The 23,301-nt window shown below is 43.5% G+C and overlaps 2 protein-coding genes and 1 long non-coding RNA gene across 4 annotated transcripts; 2 read left to right on the forward strand and 1 right to left on the reverse strand.

Annotated features, from left to right (window-relative positions):
- The first annotated feature begins 607 nt into the window (after nt 1–607).
- Nucleotides 608–1,755, forward strand: LOC143147549 (uncharacterized). Its single transcript, XR_012992280.1, has 2 exons — nt 608–1,383; nt 1,479–1,755. It is a non-coding gene; the product is annotated as an uncharacterized LOC143147549 (long non-coding RNA).
- On the forward strand, nt 1,728–5,728 carry LOC143147544 (uncharacterized). Its single transcript, XM_076312871.1, has 4 exons — nt 1,728–1,868; nt 2,572–3,339; nt 3,852–4,788; nt 5,275–5,728. Exons 1-4 carry the CDS (start codon nt 1,805–1,807, stop codon nt 5,420–5,422), a joined length of 1,917 nt encoding a protein of 638 aa, XP_076168986.1. The 5' UTR covers nt 1,728–1,804; the 3' UTR covers nt 5,423–5,728.
- LOC143147539 (uncharacterized) lies at nt 5,367–21,933 on the reverse strand. Of its 2 annotated transcripts, XM_076312858.1 has the most exons (10): nt 21,792–21,933; nt 19,639–19,680; nt 16,368–18,647; nt 14,446–16,140; nt 13,759–14,190; nt 12,866–13,687; nt 10,588–10,713; nt 8,518–9,947; nt 7,662–7,874; nt 5,367–7,365 (listed from the first exon to the last, which is right to left on the reverse strand). In XM_076312858.1, exons 1-8 carry the CDS (start codon nt 21,847–21,849, stop codon nt 9,910–9,912), a joined length of 5,493 nt encoding a protein of 1,830 aa, XP_076168973.1. In that variant the 5' UTR covers nt 21,850–21,933; the 3' UTR covers nt 5,367–7,365; nt 7,662–7,874; nt 8,518–9,909. The 2 variants fall into 2 exon arrangements, with proteins under 2 accessions (XP_076168973.1, XP_076168974.1); XM_076312859.1 differs by lacking the exon at nt 7,662–7,874.
- Between the last annotated feature and the right edge of the window lie 1,368 nt (nt 21,934–23,301).

A 23,301-nucleotide genomic window follows, 5' to 3' on the forward strand; every position in this document is an offset into this window, starting at 1 on the left:
GTTCGATTCAGGTCAATGTCTAAGAGACAAATCGCAAGGGGTTATCGACAATTCTCCGTTGGCGCGTACAAACTGTATTACGAAGCGCAATTTGGAATACGTTAGTTCGATAGTGAATCGATTGTGGCAGCGACTTTCGATTCGACAAAGCTCTTGATTACACAATGAAGCTTCTCTTATCGATCTCCAAAATTGTTGAATCATGGGGAACGATCGACCAGTGAAGCGATTATTGAAAAATACAATCGCGTACACAAAATCCCCAGTGACGTAATTGGTGGGCGATCCATTGGTTTTACCAATTGTTATCTTTTTGGTTTTTCTATGTCCTGATCGAACGGGTGATTCCCCGTTCGATAAATAATGCTGATTAAAGAAAAGTTTGAATTTCCTTTAGGAAAATTGAAAAAATCACGTAACAAATGACGTATTGTGAGTTATGAAAAAATATCCGGACGAAGGATGCGCGAGAAAGTAAAATATTACGTAGCTTCAAGGATTACTAGTCGTCAGACATTATTATAATAATAATTATTATTATTAAAATGTGTTTATTATATAGACGAAGAAAGTATATGTATCGAATTTACCATCCTTACGTTAGGTCTAGGGTTAAATCGTGAAGCAACAATCGACGAACGTCGTCTTATCACCATGAAGTATCCAATGTATATATATGTACTCTATATTTATCTTATTTTCTTTCTTTTTATATTTTATTCCATTTGTATCCTGTTATGGCGGGATAAAGTTGTTAAATAAACATACTACACCGAATAGATCTTTATGCTCCAAGGCAAATGTGCAGTCTTTCGGCTGCTTTTAAAACTAACCTTAAAGATATAAAACAAAACAAATATCGATAAATCTAAAAAAAGTACGAAGCGGTAGCGCCGAAAAATTTGATGGCGCGCTTAAGTGTAGAAGTTGGAACGATGTGACAAGTAGGGACACAAGATATCAAATTTAGAAGACCGTAAGAAAACGATCCATACGGTCCAGATTAATAAAGTATGAACAAATATTGTCAGAATACAAAAATCTCGATTATCCGAATTAATCGGTAAACCTAACTTTTCCTATATGGTAAATACAAAACAATTCAGTTCCTTCGCCAGATGGCACTGATCAACCCTGGGCGAGAAACACTAAAATTAAATAGCACATTGGGTAACGTGGAGTGCTACAAAACCCCTGTGTTCGATAATCGGATAAACGGTGACAAACATGTCTACTAGGAAAAATCACTGGATATTAGATATTTCACTGCCGCCAACTTAGAATTAATTTAAAAATTAAATTTTTCAAGGTCTTTAGGGATCGTGCCTTAGTCACCCAGGGTTAATGGAATCGAGCGTGTGCAATTCCTTAGACGCTATAGAGGTACGACTATAACAGCACGTGATTCTAAGGCACAGAACGTGGTATTTTGTTTACAAATCGAAATTAATAATCGAGAAAACCCTGTAATCGAAAAGAAACAACCAACCCGTGATGTCCGAGGCTAAAGTCGATCATCAAGTTCAACGACGTCTGAATTGCTGGAGGCGATGGATTCGCGGGAGTAGGCGCGAACAAGAAACGATCGACGATTCGTCGATTCGACGAGCTGCATGTCCGTCGACGGTTACCTTAGCCTTGGCCAACGTACGTTTTTTTGCCCCCGTTGCCGTTTCGCGCTTAGATCTGCGTTCGAAGAAGCGGCAGTGCTTTAAGGAAGAATCGCGGGAAATCAGAGTGGGAGGGACGATATAAAGATGAGCGACTCGCGAACCAGCAGTATAGAAGAATCGATCCCAACATCATGTGGCGGAATCGAACGATCGGGCTATTAGCCCTGCTGGCCCTTCTCTGCGTCCACGCACAAGGTATTTCCATTTTTCATTTCTCTTTTCCGTATCTCGTAAAAATCGTAGTCCTGAACGCGTTGTAAGCTCGAGATTTTCGTATTACCGTTTGTTATTCGTTTTCCGTTAAAAACTAAATGCGTGTATCGCGTTTCGTGCGAAAAATTATTAGAACCTTCATTTTTCCTACCGAGAAATATTTGTTATCCTCGCGTATCTCACCGTTCGTGTAATAACTCGCATTCCCACCACGTCCTGTCAACGCGGCAGTTCGATCGGTGCCTTTGATCTCTGATCCGCGATAACGTTCAAAAGTTCCGATCGATTACGGATTACAACGATCGTAAATGTTTTGTAACGATGATCCTCTCGAGAACCCGACACTACTCGATTCCCTCCCGGATTCGATCTTTTGCTTGCATTACGATTTACTCGCAAGTCTCGTGATATTTAATTCTTGCCAATGCTTTGAGGCGTGAATTGATCGATTGTTTTTTAATTGCATCGCGAGTAATTAACGAGTACACGAGACCGATTGGTTCGGTCCACGGGGTATTTATTTTCTTCCGCGTGTTTTCCCAATTCTAACCTTACGCGATACAGGTTAGTTGTGCTCGCGAGGCACGAACAAAATGCTTCAACGGGACACGTCGCGAATACCATACGCGAAACGATCGTGACACGTTCAACGATTCAACGACCAATTTTACAAATGTTTGTTTAGGTGCAGAGATCAGGGAGAAGCGCAGTGCAAACGCGTTTGGCGGGCAAGCTGAGAATTTGGCGAAAACCTTGGCCAATGCTGGCTTTGGACTGGATAAAGCACTAGGCGGCGGATTAGGCGGTGGATTAGGCGGTGGATTCGGAGGTGGATTCGGTGGAGGTGGCGGCGGCGGAGGAGGTGGTGGAGGCGGAGGCGGCGGTGGATTTGGAAGTGGCGGCGGCTTTGGCGGTGGCAAAGGAGGTGGATTTGGAAGTGGGGGTGGAAGTGGAGGTGGAAGTGGAGGTGGACTTGGAGGTGGACTTGGAGGTGGACTCGGAGGTGGACTCGGAGGAGGTGGTGGACTAGGAGGAGGTGGCGGACTTGGAGGAGGTGCTGGAGGACACGGAGGTGGTCCAGGTGGTTGTGGCGGTGGAGGTTGTGGAGGTTCCGGAGGTGGCCGTGGCGGTGGTGCTGGCGGTGGTGCTGGTGGATATGGTGGATCTGGAGCTGGTGGTTACGGAGGATCCGGCGCTGGAGGTGGTGCCGGTGGCGCTGGCGGTGGTGCCGGTGGCGCTGGAGGTGGTGCCGGTGGTTACGGTGGATCCGGCGCTGGAGGTGGCGCCGGTGGTTACGGTGGATCCGGCGCTGGAGGTGGTGCCGGTGGTTACGGTGGATCCGGCGCTGGAGGTGGTGCCGGTGGTTACGGTGGATCCGGCGCTGGAGGTGGTGCAGGTGGTTACGGAGGATCCGGCGCTGGAGGTGGAAACGGTGGCGGCGGTGGTCACGGAGGTAAGACTTGGGGACTTTCGTTAAAATCAAAGCTCTGAGTCGAGTCTACGAATCAATTTTAAGGTTAGGGATCGATAAACCGACAACGATTGGTCGTGTTCAATCGGTTTTCAAGTCCGAATATAATAATGTAAAGTATTATATTAATTTTCCACTTAATATTAGTCTAGAATGCAATTTTCCTTTGTCTATATTCATACAGTGGGGTTGACACGTTGTTTAAACAATTTGAAACAAATGTTAAGTAAGATTTCGTTTTTCAGAAGTACAATTTCTGCATTTGTCGGACACACGTGCGATTGCATAAGTCTTGGCTAACGTGTCTGTCCATTACTCGTTATTTCTACTTACGTTCGCAACGCACGCGTATCAATCGACTTTTCAAAGTCAATTTTCTTTAAAACGGAAATAGTGAAAAAGTTTTATTCGATCGTTACAATCGGTACAGATTATTGTTACAGTTGGACGAGTTATTTTACAAACGATGACAATATATTTTCTTGTTGCATTAGGTGGCGGCGGAGTAACTAAGAATGGTGGTTACGGTGGTGCCGGTGGTTATGGCGGTGCTGGAGGAGCAGGAGCAGGAGCCGGTGGTGGTGGTGGACGCGGTGGTGGAGCTGGTGGAGGTGCCGGAGGTTTCGGCGGCGCTGGAAGTGGAGCAGGTGGAGGTGCCGGAGGTTACGGCGGCGCTGGAGGTGGAGCTGGTGGATACGGCGGTGCAGGAGGTGGAGCTGGTGGATACGGCGGTGCAGGAGGTGGAGCTGGTGGAGCTGGTGGATACGGTGGTGTAAAAGGTGGAGCAGGAGCCGGTGGTGGCGGTGGACGTGGTGGAGGAGCTGGTAGTGGCGGTGGACGCGGTGGAGGAGCCGGAGGTTTCGGCGGCGCTGGAGGTGGAGCTGGTGGATTCGGTGGATCCGGCGCTGGAGGTGGTGCCGATGGATACGGTGGATCCGGCGCTGGAGGTGGTGCCGGTGGATACGGTGGATCCGGCGCCGGAGGTGGTGCCGGTGGATTTGGTGGATCCGGCGCTGGAGGTGGAGCCGGTGGATACGGTGGATCCGGCGCCGGAGGTGGTGCTGGTGGATTTGGTGGATCCGGCGCTGGAGGTGGAGCTGGAGGATATGGTGGATCCGGCGCTGGAGGATATGGTGGCGCAGGAGGTGGAGCTGGTGGCGCTGGAGGTGGAGCTGGTGGCGCCGGTGGATACGGTGGCACTGGAGCTGGTGGCGCTGGAGGTGGTGGCGCTGGTGGATACGGCGGAGGTAACTGCCCTGGTGGTTGTAAAGGCGGATTCGGTGGATCCAGCGCGAATGCACATGCAACCGCAAGCGCCAATGCTTTCGGTGGCGGCAGTGCGAGCGCATCTGCAACTGCAAACGCAAACGCTGGTGGCTTCGGCGGCCCTGGCGGCTTCGGCGGTCCTGGCTATGGTGGTCACGGAGTAGAGTAGGTTTTCAAATCTCTTACATTTGTTCATACGAACTGTTTCATGCTGGTCAGGGCTGTGACAAGGCAGGCTGCGAACGCGCTTATGACAGAGACGAGTGAAAATTCTTATCTTAAAAAGATTTCGTTTAGCGAACAAAAGACGAATAATTTTTTATCAGAAATTGAAATCGTAGAGCAATATTATATTTCAACCGATCAATCGTATAAACGTTATGTTATTTTCATTCGTCGTCCGTTATGGGAATCAAATTTTGCCCGTAAAAAATCAAATTTTGTACTTTGCTGTTCGCATAATTCGAGTAATAATTGTTTACGATACTATGCAAAACCTGCGTATGCGGATCTACCGCAATACGAACAATGGGGCTGCGTTCCATTGCTATCGTGGGTATCAAAATACCTAGGCACGGCCCTGCCTGTTAGTCATCAGAGTCATTGAACGACAAAGCGATTAATTGCACGTTTACCTTTCCTTTGAATTAGTATTTTCTCGCGCATGGGCGATATCGACGAGGGCGCGAGCAAAAGCGGTACCGTCACCGGTGCCAAAGGTGTTTATAGCAGCAGTGCGGCCAACATCGATTCATCCGGGAAGGGCACGTACAAAGTAGGAGCAGGAAAAATCAAGTAAATTATCACTCATCGACAGAACATCGAGGCTCAAGAGTGTAGCAAATGCTGCCAACCTGTCGTCGTATCTATGGTCAATTCATCCACGTTAATTTATCGACTATAACAAAATTTATGTAATTTATACTGTTATAAGTCTTGACAAAAAATCGAAGGATTGTTGCTTTTCCAGTTAGTATCTTTATCTCGTTATTCCAGTCGCGTGTAACATTGGCAAGCTACTCTTCCGCGACACTTAATTCTACTTCGAAAGAACAGCTTCAAAGTATGTAAATTGTACAGTTTTAATAAACGATCGACCGCTGTACTTACCATGTGTAACGCACAATTTTTTTCACGCTTTTTGTCTTCCTGTTCCATCGATCCGACCGTTGCGCGTGTCTTCGAAGACGAAGATGGCAAAACGAGAATGACGCGATTCGATAATTGCGCTAATCGAATGGGTTTTTATCGTCTTGGTTTATTATTCGATTCGTACAACTTCCTACTTAGTACTTCCTCTTGCAATGTGTTAATTTAGAAGTGGTCGTTGCAAAAAAGTACGCGTACAAACAACAAACAGGGGAATTTTTAAAAATATGATTTGTAAACGAGGAAAAGTATTTATTTATTCACAACGTATTTACCGTACTACTATCATTGTTTACTATCGTTAAAAAAATTAATGTGAAAGACACTTATGAAACTAACAGTGCAATAAATGTAGATACTAAGTAACAGAAACATTGAGGAAACGTTATAAAATTAATAGTTACTTTTATATTGTTCGATAGGTATGAAAAAGCACCGAGTCCATTAAACGAGTGATGAATAACTTGTTTTTCTTCTCTTCTTATTACAAAATCTCAAGGGGTCCTTATACATTCCAGGCCTTGAAAGCTTATTGTTCGTAAGCATCTCGATAGATCCGCTACCAGTGACATAGAAAGTAATAAAATCCGTCCAGCGGATTATTTATCGCGTGTTGTATCTCGTAATATGTATACAAGGTGTATCGTAACACCTGGGCGTGCGCAAACATAGTCATCCGATCGTCTAATGGGTTTAAGTATATATAATGTAACACTTACAAAACACGACACATATTTTTCTTACCTACTGCAACGATAGATCAAAGACAAACAATGAAAAAAGTTTCTACAAAAATGTAGAATATGTAGAATATCTATGTATCTTGTTTCCTAAGTTATAGCTATTTTTGTACCCCAGTAATGCATAGTTGTTTTGTAGATAGTACTAGAAATGGAATTACGACTTATAGAACAGAATTGTCAACAAGGATCGAGAAATACCAAGCTCTTATCGAGCATTGTATACAAACAGTTTAATAGAATTAATTAAACTAGTTTAGTTTGCGATTAAAAATTACAGGAATACAAAAACCGCCATGCCTTGGAAACAAGGTCAAACAGAGAGCTTGTTATCCTCTAATAGCAGCTTCTAAAAAATAAATGAATATTTCAGATTGATGAACTCTAATTAATTAATATTTAATTATTGTCTTGTAAATTACTTTACATACTTATAAATATAAATATAAATTTCTATATATTTCTATATATAGAAATAATTTATATTATATTAATTGATAAGTAATTATATTATATAATACTTTTTATATTGTTTGTCCTCGATTCACCTCTGAAATATGTAGATTCTACGCGTACGATACACCCTGTATATTTGTGTGACTCGCGAATCGAAAGAATCATCGTTCCGAGGCTATTGGCTGCATCGATGGTGCGTCTAACTATAGATTCGCTGCTTGATCGTTCTCCGCGCCCCGTGTCATGAATAATTCATAAGCGTGAGTGTGGATTGTGCAGACATCTATCTTGGGATTACGCCGGTGACATAAGTGGTATTTCCGCAGGCACGGCGTTATATTTACATCCATTAGACGATCCGATGACTGTGTTTACGCGACCCGCGTGAAAGACGAGGCTGCAAATTGAATTTTGGCAAGGCTAAAAGTGACGAGATTTTAACGGACACTTAGGGAGCTAGTCTGGAATCTTTAATAAAAATCGAAGGCATTTTATAACTGATTTCCTTCATGAAATAATAATTGGATCGAAATGATAATTGTTACACGTTAATACAGAACATAATTAAAAACATCTGTTTCTATGGGGTGTAATTTCAAAAATCAAGAAGATTATTAAACTAAATTAGTCTATGTATCAAGCGATTTTTTAAAGTTATGTGGTATAATTTATTAAGTTATAAATAATCAATACCTTGACAATAGTAAGGTAGCAGTAAATAACGTGACTACGATACAACTCTTTACAACGCTTCACGACTCTTCGCTCAACCCTGCTCGGTTCAACAGTACTTTTCCTTCCGGAAAAGGAAAAACCTTATCTAATTTTTCGTTGGGCCGATTCTGACTGTCTCTTTTATTACCCTCGCTCGTTGCTCGTCAAATGCTGTCTTAAAGCTACGTTTTTCTAAATGTGAATTCAAAAACATTTGAAATATTATAAATTTATATTGTTTATTGAAATAAATGTACATTTCGCGCGAGTTTATAACAAATGTACTGTATAAATATTTGCCAAACAATAGTTAGCATACGTCATGCATCCTAATAGTTGGACACTGAACGATGGCTGGCGACTTGCAGTCGTGTATTTAGTTGTGCATTCGATTTGACGTTTAGGAACATCGTAACGTTTATTGAACGACAACCCGGTTCACGTTGTAAGGGGAGAGATGATTGGGTCGAATGTAATTTTTGAATAAATGTTAGGTCTTGTTAAGAATATAAAAAATATTGAAAGAAATTACGAATAATCGATACTGATTATTAATGAATACTACAAGTAATCAAAGTGAACGTAACCTATCGAACACCATTCACTCATAGATCATTAATCATAAAATGAATACATTCTGATTATGATCCAATCGATAATGTAACTATACAAGAAGTAATCTTTTATCGATTAATTATGAACGATTACGAATTATTAAACGACACCAGAGGCCGTGGCGGATACATTGATTGGTCGATGTTTAGACCACAGGATCGCTGCGCTGTTCAATTGTCTTGTATCGAAGAATAGAACTATAAATAAATGCAATACATACATAAATCGTCTTCGTGAAGGATAGGTCGCCCCATTGTGACCCATTGATCGTTTCCTCGTATTTATTCCTTTTATTTTTCAGAAACTCTGTGTATGCGTTTGTGTGTGCATACATCGTCGCTTCTCGGAGAACATTTGAAGGCATTTAATACAAACAGAATACCCACAGGCGATCCCGTCACTTGACCAAGGTCAAAATTCGTTCTTCGCGGTGAATAATAGTGATTAGTTTATTTCTCGATTCTTCTTTCGATTACGTTTGCCCGAAGTATTACGTCGTGTAGGGGTTATGTCGAAATTGGGTTAGAAAACTGCACATCAATTCCATCTTCTTTGCACTTTGCTTTTAGGTCTTTGTTTTTCACGATAACCGAGCGTTTACCTTAGATTTGTATTATTATAAACTTTGTAACGTAAAAACGTTAATTGAAACAGAGAAACGTAACGTCTAAAGAAAAGTGCGAAGAAACTAACAAGACGATGGCTAATAAGTACCAAAAATTTCCGCGCGATAGCGTGGTACACATTAGTAAAGTATCGGTACAGAGCTATTTATGACACATTTTAGATTTTTTCTGTAACTAAATTGTAACGACACGAGATCCTTGTCGTGTGAAATAAGAATCAAAATACTTTTGGATCTTCGGGGCAAAAAAATATTAAAGCATTTAGGAACATATAATATTATAATTAATAACGGACAAGAAGCACACGAAGAATGATAATAAAATACAAGTTATATACGAAAAATAAATGAAGAGTTATATTAACTCGCTATTAGATACATATTGTCCACAATATTCGTTAAATCAGGTATGTTCGATAGATAAAACTAGGTAGTACACGTTCTACGTAAAAGATAATAATTTTCTAGTATCATTATTTAAATTATACGTTTCACGAATAATTGTCGCAATTTTATTGTTATTCTTATTTCATCCACGAAATGTGAGACGATTAAAAAAAATTAATAAACAATGAACACACACGATTTTCTTGACGACTACTTTGTTGTTTAATAGAAACACTTCGGGTTTGTTCAGGAACGCGACCGATTCATCGCTTATGTCACTATTCGTTATCTGTCGAACATCAGCCGATAGCATCTCTGCGTAATAATAGTACAATCGCGTCGAAGAATCGGCATTAATTCTCCGCTAATTATCGACGTAAACGTACAGGATTCCGGGTGTAAAAAAATCTACGAACCAGTCGTTCCATACGAGATTGTATCGAGTACGACGAGCAAAGTAAAATAAATTACGAGTAAAAGTACAAATAAAGCGAAATAAAATTAATTTTGTAAGCAGCTTCGCGTTTCATTTAAATGTAATTCCAAGCGTCTTCTTTTTCTTCACACGTTATTCTTCTTCACTTGAATGTGTTTCGTCGATTATCCTTTCACAGCATGTGGACCTGCGCCTGCCCAGCCTGAAACGAGAATTCTTGCATCAGAAGAAACCAAACATCGAAACAAAAAGTTCACTTTTATTTTTAAAAATTCTATCAGAACTTATATTTATTTTTATTCAAAAGAATAACAGACTACAAGTCACGTAATGAAAGTCTGGTAAAATACATGAAACTCTTGTACCACATTTATAGCATGCAAGTATTACGTAACAAGTAATAAATCATTGAACAGTGTTCGATGCTTCGATCTTACAATGCAGAAATTTATAGTTTGGGAATTTTTTTGAGAAATTTCGTCGCGCAAGAATCTTTGTTTTTATTCTTTACAAATTCTACTCGAATTAAAATTTTTAATTTTATTTCTCATAAATTTTCTTCGAACTAAAATTTGTTTCAGAATTTTTATGTATCCATTCTCATCGAAATATATAATACGAGAAGTTGCTATAGAAAGGATTTTTATAAACTGTTTAAATGTCATTTAATGTTGTCTGCAGGTTTTTCTTTCTTTTTTAGTACTAAAGAAGTAACATTTTTTAATTTTACAATTACATTATATCGATTTCACCCACTTTAAATTGGAGCATTTAATGCTTATGATGTCAAAAGATTGAAAATGTTTTTCATCGTATCAATTTAAAATTGTAATTCTATTTACTGCCTGCGCTGCTGCTGGCGTAAGCGGATGCCCCGCTGGAGGACCAGGAACCACTTCCGGCTTGACTCGCCGCGCCACTCGAGGCCCAACTTCCGCCGTTCGCTAGTCCGAAATCAGGGCTTGGTACTGCAATGCAAAAATTTGTTCGATCAAAAATTTGAGAGATCCGAGTTCGGTCGAAAATTCGAAAGTTTCGAATACAATCGAAAATTCGGAAGATCCGAGTTCAATGAAAGATCCAAATGGAATTTCTATATAATAAATAAAGATCTCCGAATAAACGTTTGTATCGAGTAAACGTGACAAATAAATCGTTATACGGTGTTTCTATTCGTCGACCGTTGTTCGACCAAAATTTTGGCCATCTTCGATTCGAGAGGAGGTTATGTAACGTTCGCGCACGGTAAGAGAGCGGAAGCTGCTCGATGAGATCGGCGATTGTTATTAATTACCACTGCCCCTGTCTCTGATTTATGCTTTATTGTGAGAAAGACTTCATCGTCAATCAACTTCTGCCACGTCCGATCCTATACTTGGTTCGGCAGTAAACCTTGAAGCCGCGTTCTCATCGCGTGGGAATCTACATTCATTCGATCGGATTAATCTCGATCTAAGGTCTCCGTCCTTTAACCTTTTGCGATCCGGACGCGTATTTTCCGTTCCACATCGGTTAGCCTGAATTCGCTGAAGCAACAAACTTCCTCAACTCGTAATTCTTGGACCACACATGCACTCTTTTTTTTTCCAAACCAAGGTCTCGACCCATCGATAGGTCGCGAAATCGATGTATCGCGATAACCGAAAGAAAGATCTATGCGCGTTTCGACAACCTGATTTCGTTACTTTTGTTCAATTGCACCTATTTCGTTACTGAAGTCTTTTTACTCGATTCGTCCATTTACATTGACCAAAATTTGACTAAAATAATCGACAGTTAGAAAACCTTACACTTCTTGTTGCAAATAAAATATAAAAAATTCGAAACTAAAGTAGCTGGACGGAAAAATTATAAGAGTAGCGTTGTTTTGCAGTGATTGTACAAGCAACCCTTTTTTACGTATTCTTTGCTCGAGCAAAACGAATCATTATACGTAGTTGTTAATTATTGTGCATGTAACGATTAAACACAAACTTATTTGTACTATTCTGCATTTTTCACTTTTTCTTCTTCTTAAGTCTAGTGGTACATACAGCCTGAATAGAAAGTTTAAAATAACAGGGAAAATGTTAAGAAACAAAGTTTATCTACATTTTGTATCAAGGTCGAAAGAAAACTTGTTAAATAAAAATACCAGAATTATCAGCTCTGACACGATTAAGAATACTGGAAAGAAATAGCTCCACAGCGATATCATAGGTTAGATCTGGATAGATTTCGCGATTACAGGGGTGCCAAGTTTACACGGACGAGACAATCGAGACATCTTCACGCTTTCGTACTACTACTCGTTGCCAGCTTTATCCAGCAGATCCTGCCTTATCGATCGTTATCGATCGTCGAACAATCTGGTCGAACCAATTACTCGCCCGTAAGTTATCTCGCAATCGAAGTCTGTTCGACGAGCGATTAATAACATCGAACGCTGTGCCTGTTAGACGAGCCTCAACGATGAGTTCAACCGGTAGATCCGGGTTGAAAAGCAGAAGTCATTCTCTTGCGTATCGAAAATAGTACTCACAGACGTAACAAATTTTTCTTAGTGCACCGGAGTCTTCCATTGAACGCCAGACAGCCGAAATTAGAGATTATTTATCGTTAGAGTGATTTTTCCGTTGAAGTCAAAAACCAGCACTAACGAAACACGGTGTAGGTCTTGGGTTATTTTATTTAAAAAAAATAAAAATAATTTTTGGGCAATAATTTGATTTAAATATAAATTTTATCTAATTTATTAATAACTTATAGAAGTTACTCTTCAATAGTTATTGATAACTTTATATAAAAAATTATAGTTATTAATAATTTTATATAAGGGTCTTCTGCCCGTAACTAAAGAAACAAACAACTAAATAAATAAATAAATAAATTTATGCAAGTTATTCGATATTAATAACACGTAAAGGTTATTCTCCGATATTAATAATAACTCATAGCAGTAGTAGTAATCTTTCAATGTTAACAACAACTCGTAAAAATTATTCTTCAATAACTTCGATATAAATTCATATTTAAATCAAACGATCAGTCTACCAAATAGTTGTGCAATAAGTCGAGATCCGACGATTCGCTATGTTTCCTTATCAGTAGCATTCTGTATAGCTTTCTTCCAATACGTACCTCCTGAGCCGGAAATCGAGCCAGCCTTCGAGTCCGCGTAACTCGAGGCGTGGGAGCTGCTAAACGCTCCAGAAAACGCGCCACCGAGGGCGCTGGCGATATCGTGTCCGGGGAAATCCCCAAAACCGTTCAAACCGAATCCAACGCCTCCTCCGCTTCCCGAGCCGCGGTGCGTCCCCGAAGGGTTCTTCGTGCTCGAAGGACTCCCGCTACCGGTCGATCCAGAAGCGAAACTTCCTGAAATTGCTCCACCGAAGAAAGGATTCACATTCGGGAGCTGACCTGGTCCACCTCCAGGCAGTTGACCTGGTCCACCTCCAGGTTGTTGACCTGGTCCACCTCCAGGTTGTTGACCTGGTCCACCTCCAATGTGTTGACTTGGTCCACCTCCAGAGAGTTGACCTGGTCCACTTCCAGGATATTGACCTGGTCCACCACCAGGTTGTTGACCTGGTCCACCTCCAGGGAGTTGACTTGGTCCACTTCCAGGATGTTGACCTGGTCCACCTCCAGGATGTTGACCTGGTCCACTTCCAGGATGTTGACCCTGAGCAGCTGGTCCACTTCCAGGTACCGGAATACCTATGTCACCTCTCGTGGGTCCTGTCCCCGTACCCACTCCTCCTCCAAGGAAGGGATTATCCTTGCCCAGGGGTTTCGGTGTCCCATCTCCGAACGGAGAGTTGCCACCCTGAGGGAAGTGACTTCCGGCATTGGCGCTACTCCACGCGCCGGCTATAGCTGTGCCAACTTTCTCCGGAGCTCCGTTAAGAAAAGGATTCCCAAGACCGATGGGCTTATCCGTCGTAGTTACGGACGAATCTAAACAGTCGAATGCTGGTCTGAGAACTAAATTCCACGTGAAGTGTTCTACCCTTTCGTTCGATAATTACCACCACTTGGAGGAGACACTTGTCCAGTCAAAAACGGATTCCATCCGTAGGTTCCTGCCCCTGCGGAAATTTTATTTGTGTTCTCGGGTTTACCACCGAACGTGGGATTCGAACCAGTAGGGCAACTACCATAAGTGCAACCAGGTGCGCCACTTCCAGGTCCACTGCTTCCAGGTGCGCCACTTCCAGGTCCACTGCTTCCAGGTGCGCCACTTCCAGGTCCACTGCTTCCAGGTGCGCCACTTCCAGGTCCCCTGTACGTACCATGGGCTCCACCAGGGAAGACTCCTTGAGGAGTTTGCGAGAAATCACTTGGTACGCCACCTATCGCTCCAGTGTTCTTCTCGACTTTAGGAAGACCATGTTGATCGCAAGGTTTGTGATCCGGGGATGTGCTCTGGCTACATCCGTCCCCGCAACCCTGATTTCCACCTGCCATCGACAACGTACATTTAGGACATTCCAAAGTTAGATAGACCTTCGATATTGTTTTCGCTGAAGGTTTATTGTCGAGTCGAAGACTGAAAATAGACGATCACACGTGGAAGGACATATGCCGAAGATTAGGATCTGCACTTCCTTTACGAAGGATCTGCATTTGGAGCAAAGAAAGCAGGGAAGAGGACTACGAACAATTGTATCGCACTCGCTCGATAATTTTCGATATTGAAACGCGAGCAAACACACCTATACAACCGCCAGCACCGCTTCCAGGTTGCGTGCCTAGTGGACTTTGGCTTCCTGGTTTGTTTATTCCCGAACCGGGCCATCCAGGAGTGCTGCCTCCAGGAGCGACTCCGTGAGGTCCGTTTGGATACGGAGACTTTGTAGTTCCAGCTCCGCCGTAAGGGCTTGGTTGATAGGCAGGCTTTGTCGTTCCAGTACTGTCGTAAGGACTCGGTTGATAAGGAGACTTCGTAGGTCCTACACCTCCGTTAGGACCTGGTTGATAAGGAGACTTTGTGGTTCCAGTGCCATCGTAAGAACCTGGTTGGTAAGGAGACTTTGTAGGTCCCGCACCTCCGTTAGGACCCGGTTGATAAGCAGGTTTTGTATTTCCAGCGCCACCGTAAGGACTTGGTTGATAACCAGGTTTTGTAGTTCCAGGGCTACCGTAAGGACTTGGTTGATAAGTAGGATTCGTGGTTCCAGCGCCACCGTAAGGACTTGGTTGATGAACAGGCTTCGTGGTTTCAGTGCCGTCGTAAGGACTCGGTTGATACCCAGGTTGTGTCGTTCCAATTCCTCCATGAGGGGTGCCAGTGTTGCCATGAGGTTTACTTCCAGCCGGACTTCCTTGGACGGGATTCACGTTTATGTGAATTATCTTACTGTCTCCGTTGCTGGGTTTCCGGCCTCCTTTCACACTAGGAGTGGTGCTACCAGATCCGTAAGATGGTTTTTGTCCTCCGTGGGGAATGTTTCCGCTCGGAAAACCTGGCGTTCCGCTTTCAGCTGGTCCAAAACCGGCTCCGTTTCCGGGACTTGTACTACCTGGACCTCCCGGACTTCCTGGACTGCCCGGTCTTCCTGTACTTCCTGGACTGCCCGGTCTTCCTGTACTTCCTGGACTTCCTAAACTTCCTGGATATCCTGAACCTCCTGGACTTCCCGGACTTCCCGGACTTCCTGGACCTCCTGGACCTCCTGGACCTCCTGGACCTCCTGGACCTCCTGGACCTCCTGGACCTCCTGGACCTCCTGGACCTCCTGGACTTCCCGGACTTCCTGGACTTCCTGGATATCCTGGACCTCCAGGACTGCCTGGGGCTCCGGGACCACTATGAGGATTTGCGTTAGGTCCGTATCCGTTGTTACTTTGTGGTGATCCACTTCCCGGACTTCTGTCATTTGGCGTGTATGGAGTTCCATTAGGATTAATGGCACGGTGACCATATGGACTACCGGAAAATCCAGTTGGAGATCCTCCTACTCCAGCGTGAGCTCCGCTCACGGCGTTTGCACCTGCGAATGCTCCATAAGGGGTTTGAGAATCTCTTGGACCACCTGGACCTCCAGGACCTCCTGGACTGCCTGGACTGCCTGGACTTCCTGGACCTCCAGGACTTTTTGGACCACCTGGACTTCCCGAACTACCAGGTTGCCCTATTCCTCCTGGACCGCCTGGACTTCCTGGACTTCCTGGACTTCCAGAGCCTCCTGGACCATTATGAGGGCCCGCGTTAGGTCCATATCCGTTGTTACTTTGAGGTGATCCGCTTCCGAGCTGTCCAGCACTCGGTCCATAGGGAGATGCACTAGGTTTAGTGCCGCAATTACCATAGGGACCACCGGAACATCCAGCCGGAGATCCTTGAGGGTTGTATCCTCCCGTGGGACTACCAAAATTAACCGGAGTCTGCTTCACAGGAACACCCGAACCTAAAGGCAAGATAGATTCAACTCTTGACGACTGTTAACTTAGAATACGTCGGGTGGTTATTCCGAAGTCGGGGTTCAAAATAAAGATAAGTGTTTATAAAATTTTTCATCGTTATTTTCCATTTTTGTTGACATTGAAAATTTATAGAGTGCAATAGGATTTATCCTTGCAACAGTGCGAATGACCAATGTATACGAAAAAAAAAAAAAATAAAATTCCAGCTAACCTTGACCGCATCCGGAGGCAGGTTGATAACTGCCGGAGCAATCGGAACCTGTTTCAGGACCCTTGTTCCATCCTGTTGTCGTTCCAACCGGTTTGCCAGTAGGGGAACCTGTGTTCCAGTTTCCAGAAGGCTGCGAACCGGGCGTTGAACCTCCTTGACTCCAGCCAGGCTTGGGAGTAGTCCCAAAAGGACTAGTTTGTTGGCCAGGGGCGTTCCATGGAGATCCAGTGAATGGACTTCCACTTCCTGGATAGCCTCCTTTAACCGGTGTCCCTCCGAATCCTGGTGTTGTACCCGATCCGGGATAACCTTGTTTGACAGGTGTTCCTCCTGATCCTGGAGCCCCACTGCATCCCGGAGCCCCACCGCATCCTGGCGCTCCTCCTGATCCTGGAGCTCCACCAAACCCTGGTGCTTTTCCGGATCCTGGTGCTCCTCCTAATCCTGGAGTCCCACCAAATCCTGGCGCACCTCCTGATCCTGGAGCACCACCGAATCCTGGTGCTCCACCCGATCCTGGATATCCTTGCTTGATCGGTAATCCTCCTGGTCCTGGCGCTCCTCCTGATCCTGGAGCTCCACCACATCCTGGAGCTCCACCGCATCCTGGCGCTCCTCCTGATCCTGGAGCTCCACCAAATCCTGGTGCTTTTCCGGATCCTGGTGCTCCTCCTAATCCTGGAGTCCCACCAAATCCTGGCGCACTTCCTGATCCTGGAGCACCACCGAATCCTGGTGTTCCACTCGATCCTGGATATCCTTGTTTGACCGGTACTCCTCCTGGTCCTGGCGCACCTCCTGATCCTGGCGCTCCACCACATCCTGGAGCCCCACCGCATCCTGGCACTCCTCCTGATCCTGGAGCTCCACCTAATCCTGGTGCTCCTCCTGATCCTGGAGCTCCACCAAATCCTGGTGCTCGTCCTGATCCTGGAGCTCCACCTGATCCTGGTGCTCCTCCTGATCCTGGAGCCCTACCAAAACTTGGTGCTCCTCCTAATCCTGGAGTCCCACCAAATCCTGGTGCTCCTGTTCCTGGTGCTCCTGGTCCTGGTGCCCCTGATCCTGGAGCACCACCGAATCCTGGTGCTCCACTCGATCCTGGATAACCTTGTTTGACAGGTGCTCCTTCTGATCCTGGAGCCCCACCGCATCCTGGAGCCCCACCGCATCCTGGCGCTCCTCCTGATCCTGGAGCTCCACCAAATCCTGGTACTTTTCCGGATCCTGGTGCTCCTCCTAATCCTGGAGTCCCACCAAATCCAGGCGCACCTCCTGATCCTGGAGCACCACCGAATCCTGGTGCTCCACCCGATCCTGGATATCCTTGTTTGACCGGTACTCCGCCTGGTCCTGGCGCTCCTCCTGATCCTGGAGCTCCACCACATCCTGGAGCTCCACCGCATCCTGGCGCTCCTCCTGATCCTGGAGCTCCACCAAATCCTGGTGCTTTTCCGGATCCTGGTGCTCCTCCTAATCCTGGAGTCCCTCCGAATCCTGGCGCACCTCCTGATCCTGGAGCCCCACCAAATCCTGGTGTTCCTCCTGATCCTGGAGCTCCACCAAATCCTGGTGCCCTTCCTGATCCTGGTGCTCCTCCTGATCCTGGAGCACCACCGAATCCTGGTGCTCCACTCGATCCTGGATATCCTTGCTTGACCGGTGCCCCTCCAGATCCTGGCGCTCCTCCTGATCCTGGTGCTCCACCGCATCCTGGAGCTCCACTGCATCCTGGCACTCCTCCTGATCCTGGAGCCCCACCAAATCCTGGTGTTCCACCTGAACCAGGTGCTTCAGATCCTGGTGCTCCTCCAGACCCAGGAACCCCACCATGTCCCGGTCTTCCACCCGAACCTGGTGTCCCCAATTTCTGCACATTTGGAGACGAGCCCGGTTTGCTTCCATGATGACCGTGTTTACCGTGTTCAGGCCTGTATTGTCCATCATCGCCATCGTCACAATCCTCGTCGTTCTTTTCTTCCGGTTCCGTGTACTCTTCTTCCTCCTTCTCCCAATAGTCGTCGTCCTCCCACTTGCACTTCGGGCAGCCGCGTCCGCGGCCACCCTTTACTCCGGGTCCAGAATGACCCGAGGGACGATCGTTGGGCTGATTACCGGTAAGATATCCGGCATTGTCGTAGCTACGGATTCCTATGTGCCCGTCGTGACTCCCGGCGGTTCCGGGAAAATTGCCAATGAACGCGTTCGCGGTTGCGTCTGCGCTTGCGCTTGCGCCTGCGCTTGAGCCTGCATACGCCTTGGCGGATGCGGAAGCGCTACCTGTTCGAACATTCGTGTACATTTTTACAGTATATCTTTTAGGACAATATAATTGTAAATTACAGTCCATCTCGATGGTAACGTTGACAAATAAAATTTGTACAACAATCGTTAGGTACTAGATTGGTAACGAGATCGAAGCAACTTTCATTTTCTTTAATATTCAATAATACGATGGAAAAAATAGATTTTATAAACGCCCAAGTATTAGAAAGAAGGAAACGCATTTACATATCTATTTATCGAATAATAATTGTTAAAACCGATGCAATTTTTTTTTTAAGAAAAATAAATTGTATTCAATGTTATTTTTCTCTATTCGGACGATTTCATTTAGTCGTTTAATTTACGGATATTAAAATTCGTGTTTATTTTAATAATTACATTTTGATATTTCTACCAAATGGTATATTCATAGAGTACGCTCGTTACAAAAGCGAACAATGGTATTGAAGTACAAATTAACATCGTTACACTTTTTATTCGAGGTTAAAGCCTCGATATTGCTACAATTATGATCGTTGCGATCAACTTTAACCTCAAACGAAAAACGAAGACGAACGGATCAGAACTCAACAGCTGTTTACAAACCTAACCTCAAATAGCGAACACTGCAAATGGTAATATTCGAATGGTACGAGTTATTCTTCTCGGCAAGTTTATCAAATTCTGTACATTTTTTGGAACCGTACTATTGCATTCTCTCGCAAAATAACGATCCCTTCGTTTAAAAGAAAAAACAAAAAAAAAAAACAAAATTGGTTTTCGAATCTCCTCTACGCCGCCATTTACAACGAAACTATTACCACCGTATTACGTTCCTCACGAGTTAATGCAACTGTCGTTGGCAACGTTTCTTTTTATTATTTAAACTAACAAAGTATTCGGGTGTTCAGTTTCCAGCAAACCACTCTACGTATACATGTATTTGCTTTACTTGCGAGCGATGAAGGAATTTAATAATAATAATAATAATAAAATTAATACATACTGTACACCTGACTGCTGCTTCCAGCATTCGCGCCATAACCCTCTGAAAACAAGGAACAACGTGTACTTTGAATTCGATGCGTCAAGGTGTATAAATAGTACACCACAAGAATGCGAGGACGCTCGTGAAATCGGCTCGCGAAACGCTCGAAAAAGGAAAAAACGCGTGTTACAGGAAGGAACAAGGATAAGTCCTCGAAGGAATCGCAGATCGAGTTGGTTCTCGCGGGGCCAGTGTTGTAAAAAAATTGCACGACGTTTCGTTTTGTTCGTCGACTGTACTTAAAACCGATCTTTCTTCCATACGCGTGTAAATGTCACCAGTCACCGGCCGCTCTCACGGTCGCGTGAGTTCGCGGAACCAGTCGTTCATTTACGAATATCGAAATTTACGTTTACTTTAATAATTGCATTTCGATATTTCTCGGACGTTGAACGGAACCATTCGTAAAGTATACGCTCGTTGGTATCGCAGTCGTTCGAAATAAACATTGAAAAAAAAGATTCAGGATCGTTGAGATTCGAACCGAGACCTTCCCCGCTTAGAAGGAAGGTGCTCTATGCACCGGAAAAAAATTACAGTTAAATATTCTCGTCGTTCCCGATTGTTAACGAAGAATACCTGTTGGAACGAAATATTTTACAGAATCTCGTTGCTCGATTTTATCCCGTAGAAATATCATAAAAATTCCTCGAGAAGAAGGGGGCACAACCACAGAATCCCGAATTGACGCGTCGTATGCGAAACACGCGCCAGTATGTTTTTCGTGGATCATTGGTAATCCACTGGACACGTACTAGTACGTTTTACGTATATCTTTGGTCGAATTTCAGATTCGTATAGCTTTTCGTCTATAGAATAAACACCACGTAAACACACCGTGTTCGAATCTTAGCGAAATCCACCAATTTGCGATTTTATTGCGTACTGTTTTTTGCGGAACAATATTTCGAGCGTTATCGCGTTGTAAACATATATCAGAGATTCAAATATATAATTTTGGATAAAATTATTATCATCCGAGTTTCAATGAGAAATTAAAAATTTGATACTTTTTTTTTATTTATTTCGACCCGCGTTAAATAATATTTCATAAAACCGTAACGCGTCATCGAAGTATCGTTGGTAGAAAGGAATTAAGAATGGTATAACGTTTAAAACAAAATAAATAAAGGAACGATATTTCAAAGGGAGACCGCGAGTAAACAAAACTATTTCATTTTCTGTAATTTTCATCCTACATTTGCGAAAGTAGCACCAACGAATCGTCGAGACTCTTCCGATTAAAATGAGTCCAAACACGACGTAAATCGGACTACATTCATCGATATACAAATTTAACTTACTATAGTAAATAAATTACGCGGTAATAAAACTAGTCCGATTTACGTCGTGTTTGGACTCATTTTAATCGGAAGAGTCTCGACGATTCGTTCGTGCTATTTTCGCAAAGGTAGGATGAAAATTGCAGAAAGTGAAATTTTTTTTATCGATTGATCATTTTTTTTACCCGTGGTATCCTTTCAATTTCGCGTACTCTATATTTACTCGTTCTCTGTATTTATTCTTCCACATTATCGAAGTACGTTGGAGCTAATTATTGGCAAAAAAACGCCACTCGATCAACTCTTATAAAACAATTTCATTTGCACGTATATCTCACAAACCTCGATCAACTCTTATTAAACAATTTCATTTGCACGTATCTCTCGCAAACCTCGATCAACTCTTATTAAACAATTTCATTTACACATATTTCTCACGAACCTTGACCAACTCTAAACAATTGTATTTTCACATATTTCTCACGAACCTCGACCAAGAATTTTTATTAAACAATTTGATTCGCAGGTATTTTTCACGAACCACGACCAACTCTAAACAATATTATTTTCACATATTTCTCACGAACCTCGACCAAGAACTCTTAGAAAACAATTTCCTTAGCACGTGTTTCTCCGTTAACAACTTACCAAATACTCGTACTTGCACGTACTTATGTTTCTCGATCGCTCATCGTTCATATTTTTCTTATATTTTCAATACCGTAGAAACCGGTTTCGATGGAACGTTTTAGTCAACTGACGGCGAACGAAACCCCCGGTAAAGGTACAGTCGGTGACGGTAAGAAACAGAATGGAAATGTGCGTTACCTGTCCCTAGAACGAGCACCGTGGTCGTCGCCGCGATCAGGGCGAGTATCGGTGACATCGTCCCGGTGATCGTCGCTTTATCCGGCCGGTCGAGTCGTTGGTCGCTCGTGGCGAGCCTCGAACCATTCCGAAGCGAATACCGCGCGAATACTTGTATATATAAGGATACCCCCGACCGGTGAAAGGATCAGCGCGATCATCGTCACCGTCTCGTCCGCGCGTGCACGCGACGTGGGTGGTCACCAGCGGATACGACACGATGGAAGATCGGCTCTGTCCGCGCCAGCCTCGCCGTGAGACGCGACTGGTTTCAGCTTCGTCGGGGCTACGTCATCCCTGTTCAGGAGTTTCCCCGGGACGAGCGAGTCCCCTCGCGTTTCGCCCCGCGATCATGCAAATTCGTACGCAACGCCTCCGAATTTACGCCGCGGACCGACAACGGCATTCCTCACCGATTATCTCTACAGCGAACCTGACCCTCTTCAACGGAATATTCGCCTATTCGTCAACATTTACCTAACAGATCGTTTAATAGGTTTCAGTCGTTCGATAAAACTTATCGAACGGTACTGTTCAATCTGGTACTGTTCGATAAAGTAGTACAGTACTGTTCAATGTAGTACTGTTCGACAAAATTTATTGAACAGTACTATTCAATTTAGTACTGTTCGATGAAACTTATTGAACAGTACTGTTCAATTTAGTACTGTTCAGATAAAGTAGCACAGTACTGTTCAATGTAGTACTGTTCAGATAAAGTAGTACAGTACTGTTCAATGTAGTACTGTTCAGATAACTTATTGGGCAGTACTGTTCAATATAGTACTGTTCAGATAAAGTAGTACAGTACTGTTCAATGTAGTACTGTTCAGATAAGGTAGTACAGTACTGTTCAATGTAGTACTGTTCAGATAAAGTAGTACAGTACTGTTCAATATAGTACTCTTCAGATAACTTATTGGACAGTATTGTTCAATATAGTACTGTTCAGATAAAGTAGTACAGTACTGTTCAGATAAAGTAGTACAGTACTGTTCAGATAAAGTAGTACAGTACTGTTCAGATAAAGTAGTACAGTACTGTTTAGATAATGTAGTACAGTACTGTTCAGATAAAGTAGTACAGTACTGTTCAGATAAAGTAGTACAGTACTGTTCAGATAAAGTAGTACAGTACTGTTCAGATAAATTAGTAGTACTGTTCAATGTAGTACTGTTCAGATAACTTATTGGGCAGTACTGTTCAATATAGTACTGTTCAATAAGTTTTATCAAACGACAAAACTTATTGAACAACCAATTACACTCTCGAACAAAATGATAGCAGAAGCGGTGGTATCTTTAATTTCTCGTGTCAGGATTATGCTAGCGTGGAAACTCTGTGTTATGTGTACAACGGACCGTCTACGAATGTGTAAATATTAGTACAGTACTAATAACATAGACTAACCTTACTTCGATGAAATTTCTTTGTCAGGTGAAAAAGTTAAATTCGGAAATATTCGTCTACT

This window comes from Ptiloglossa arizonensis, chromosome 5, assembly GCF_051014685.1.
Source record: "Ptiloglossa arizonensis isolate GNS036 chromosome 5, iyPtiAriz1_principal, whole genome shotgun sequence".
Taxonomy (NCBI): Eukaryota; Metazoa; Arthropoda; class Insecta; order Hymenoptera; family Colletidae; genus Ptiloglossa; species Ptiloglossa arizonensis.

Coding starts and splice junctions, on each gene's coding strand:
- LOC143147544 (XM_076312871.1), top strand. CDS start 1,805: ATGTGGCGGAATCGAACGATCGGGCTATTAGCCCTGCTGGCCCTTCTC. Junction 3,340..3,851: donor TGGCGGCGGTGGTCACGGAG/GTAAGACTTGGG, acceptor TTGTTGCATTAG/GTGGCGGCGGAGTAACTAAG. Junction 4,789..5,274: donor TATGGTGGTCACGGAGTAGA/GTAGGTTTTCAA, acceptor CCTTTGAATTAG/TATTTTCTCGCGCATGGGCG.
- LOC143147539 (XM_076312859.1), bottom strand. CDS start 21,849: ATGTCACCGATACTCGCCCTGATCGCGGCGACGACCACGGTGCTCGTT. Junction 19,681..21,791: donor GGTGCTCGTTCTAGGGACAG/GTAACGCACATT, acceptor CCTTGTTTTCAG/AGGGTTATGGCGCGAATGCT. Junction 10,714..12,865: donor CTCGATTTCCGGCTCAGGAG/GTACGTATTGGA, acceptor TTTGCATTGCAG/TACCAAGCCCTGATTTCGGA.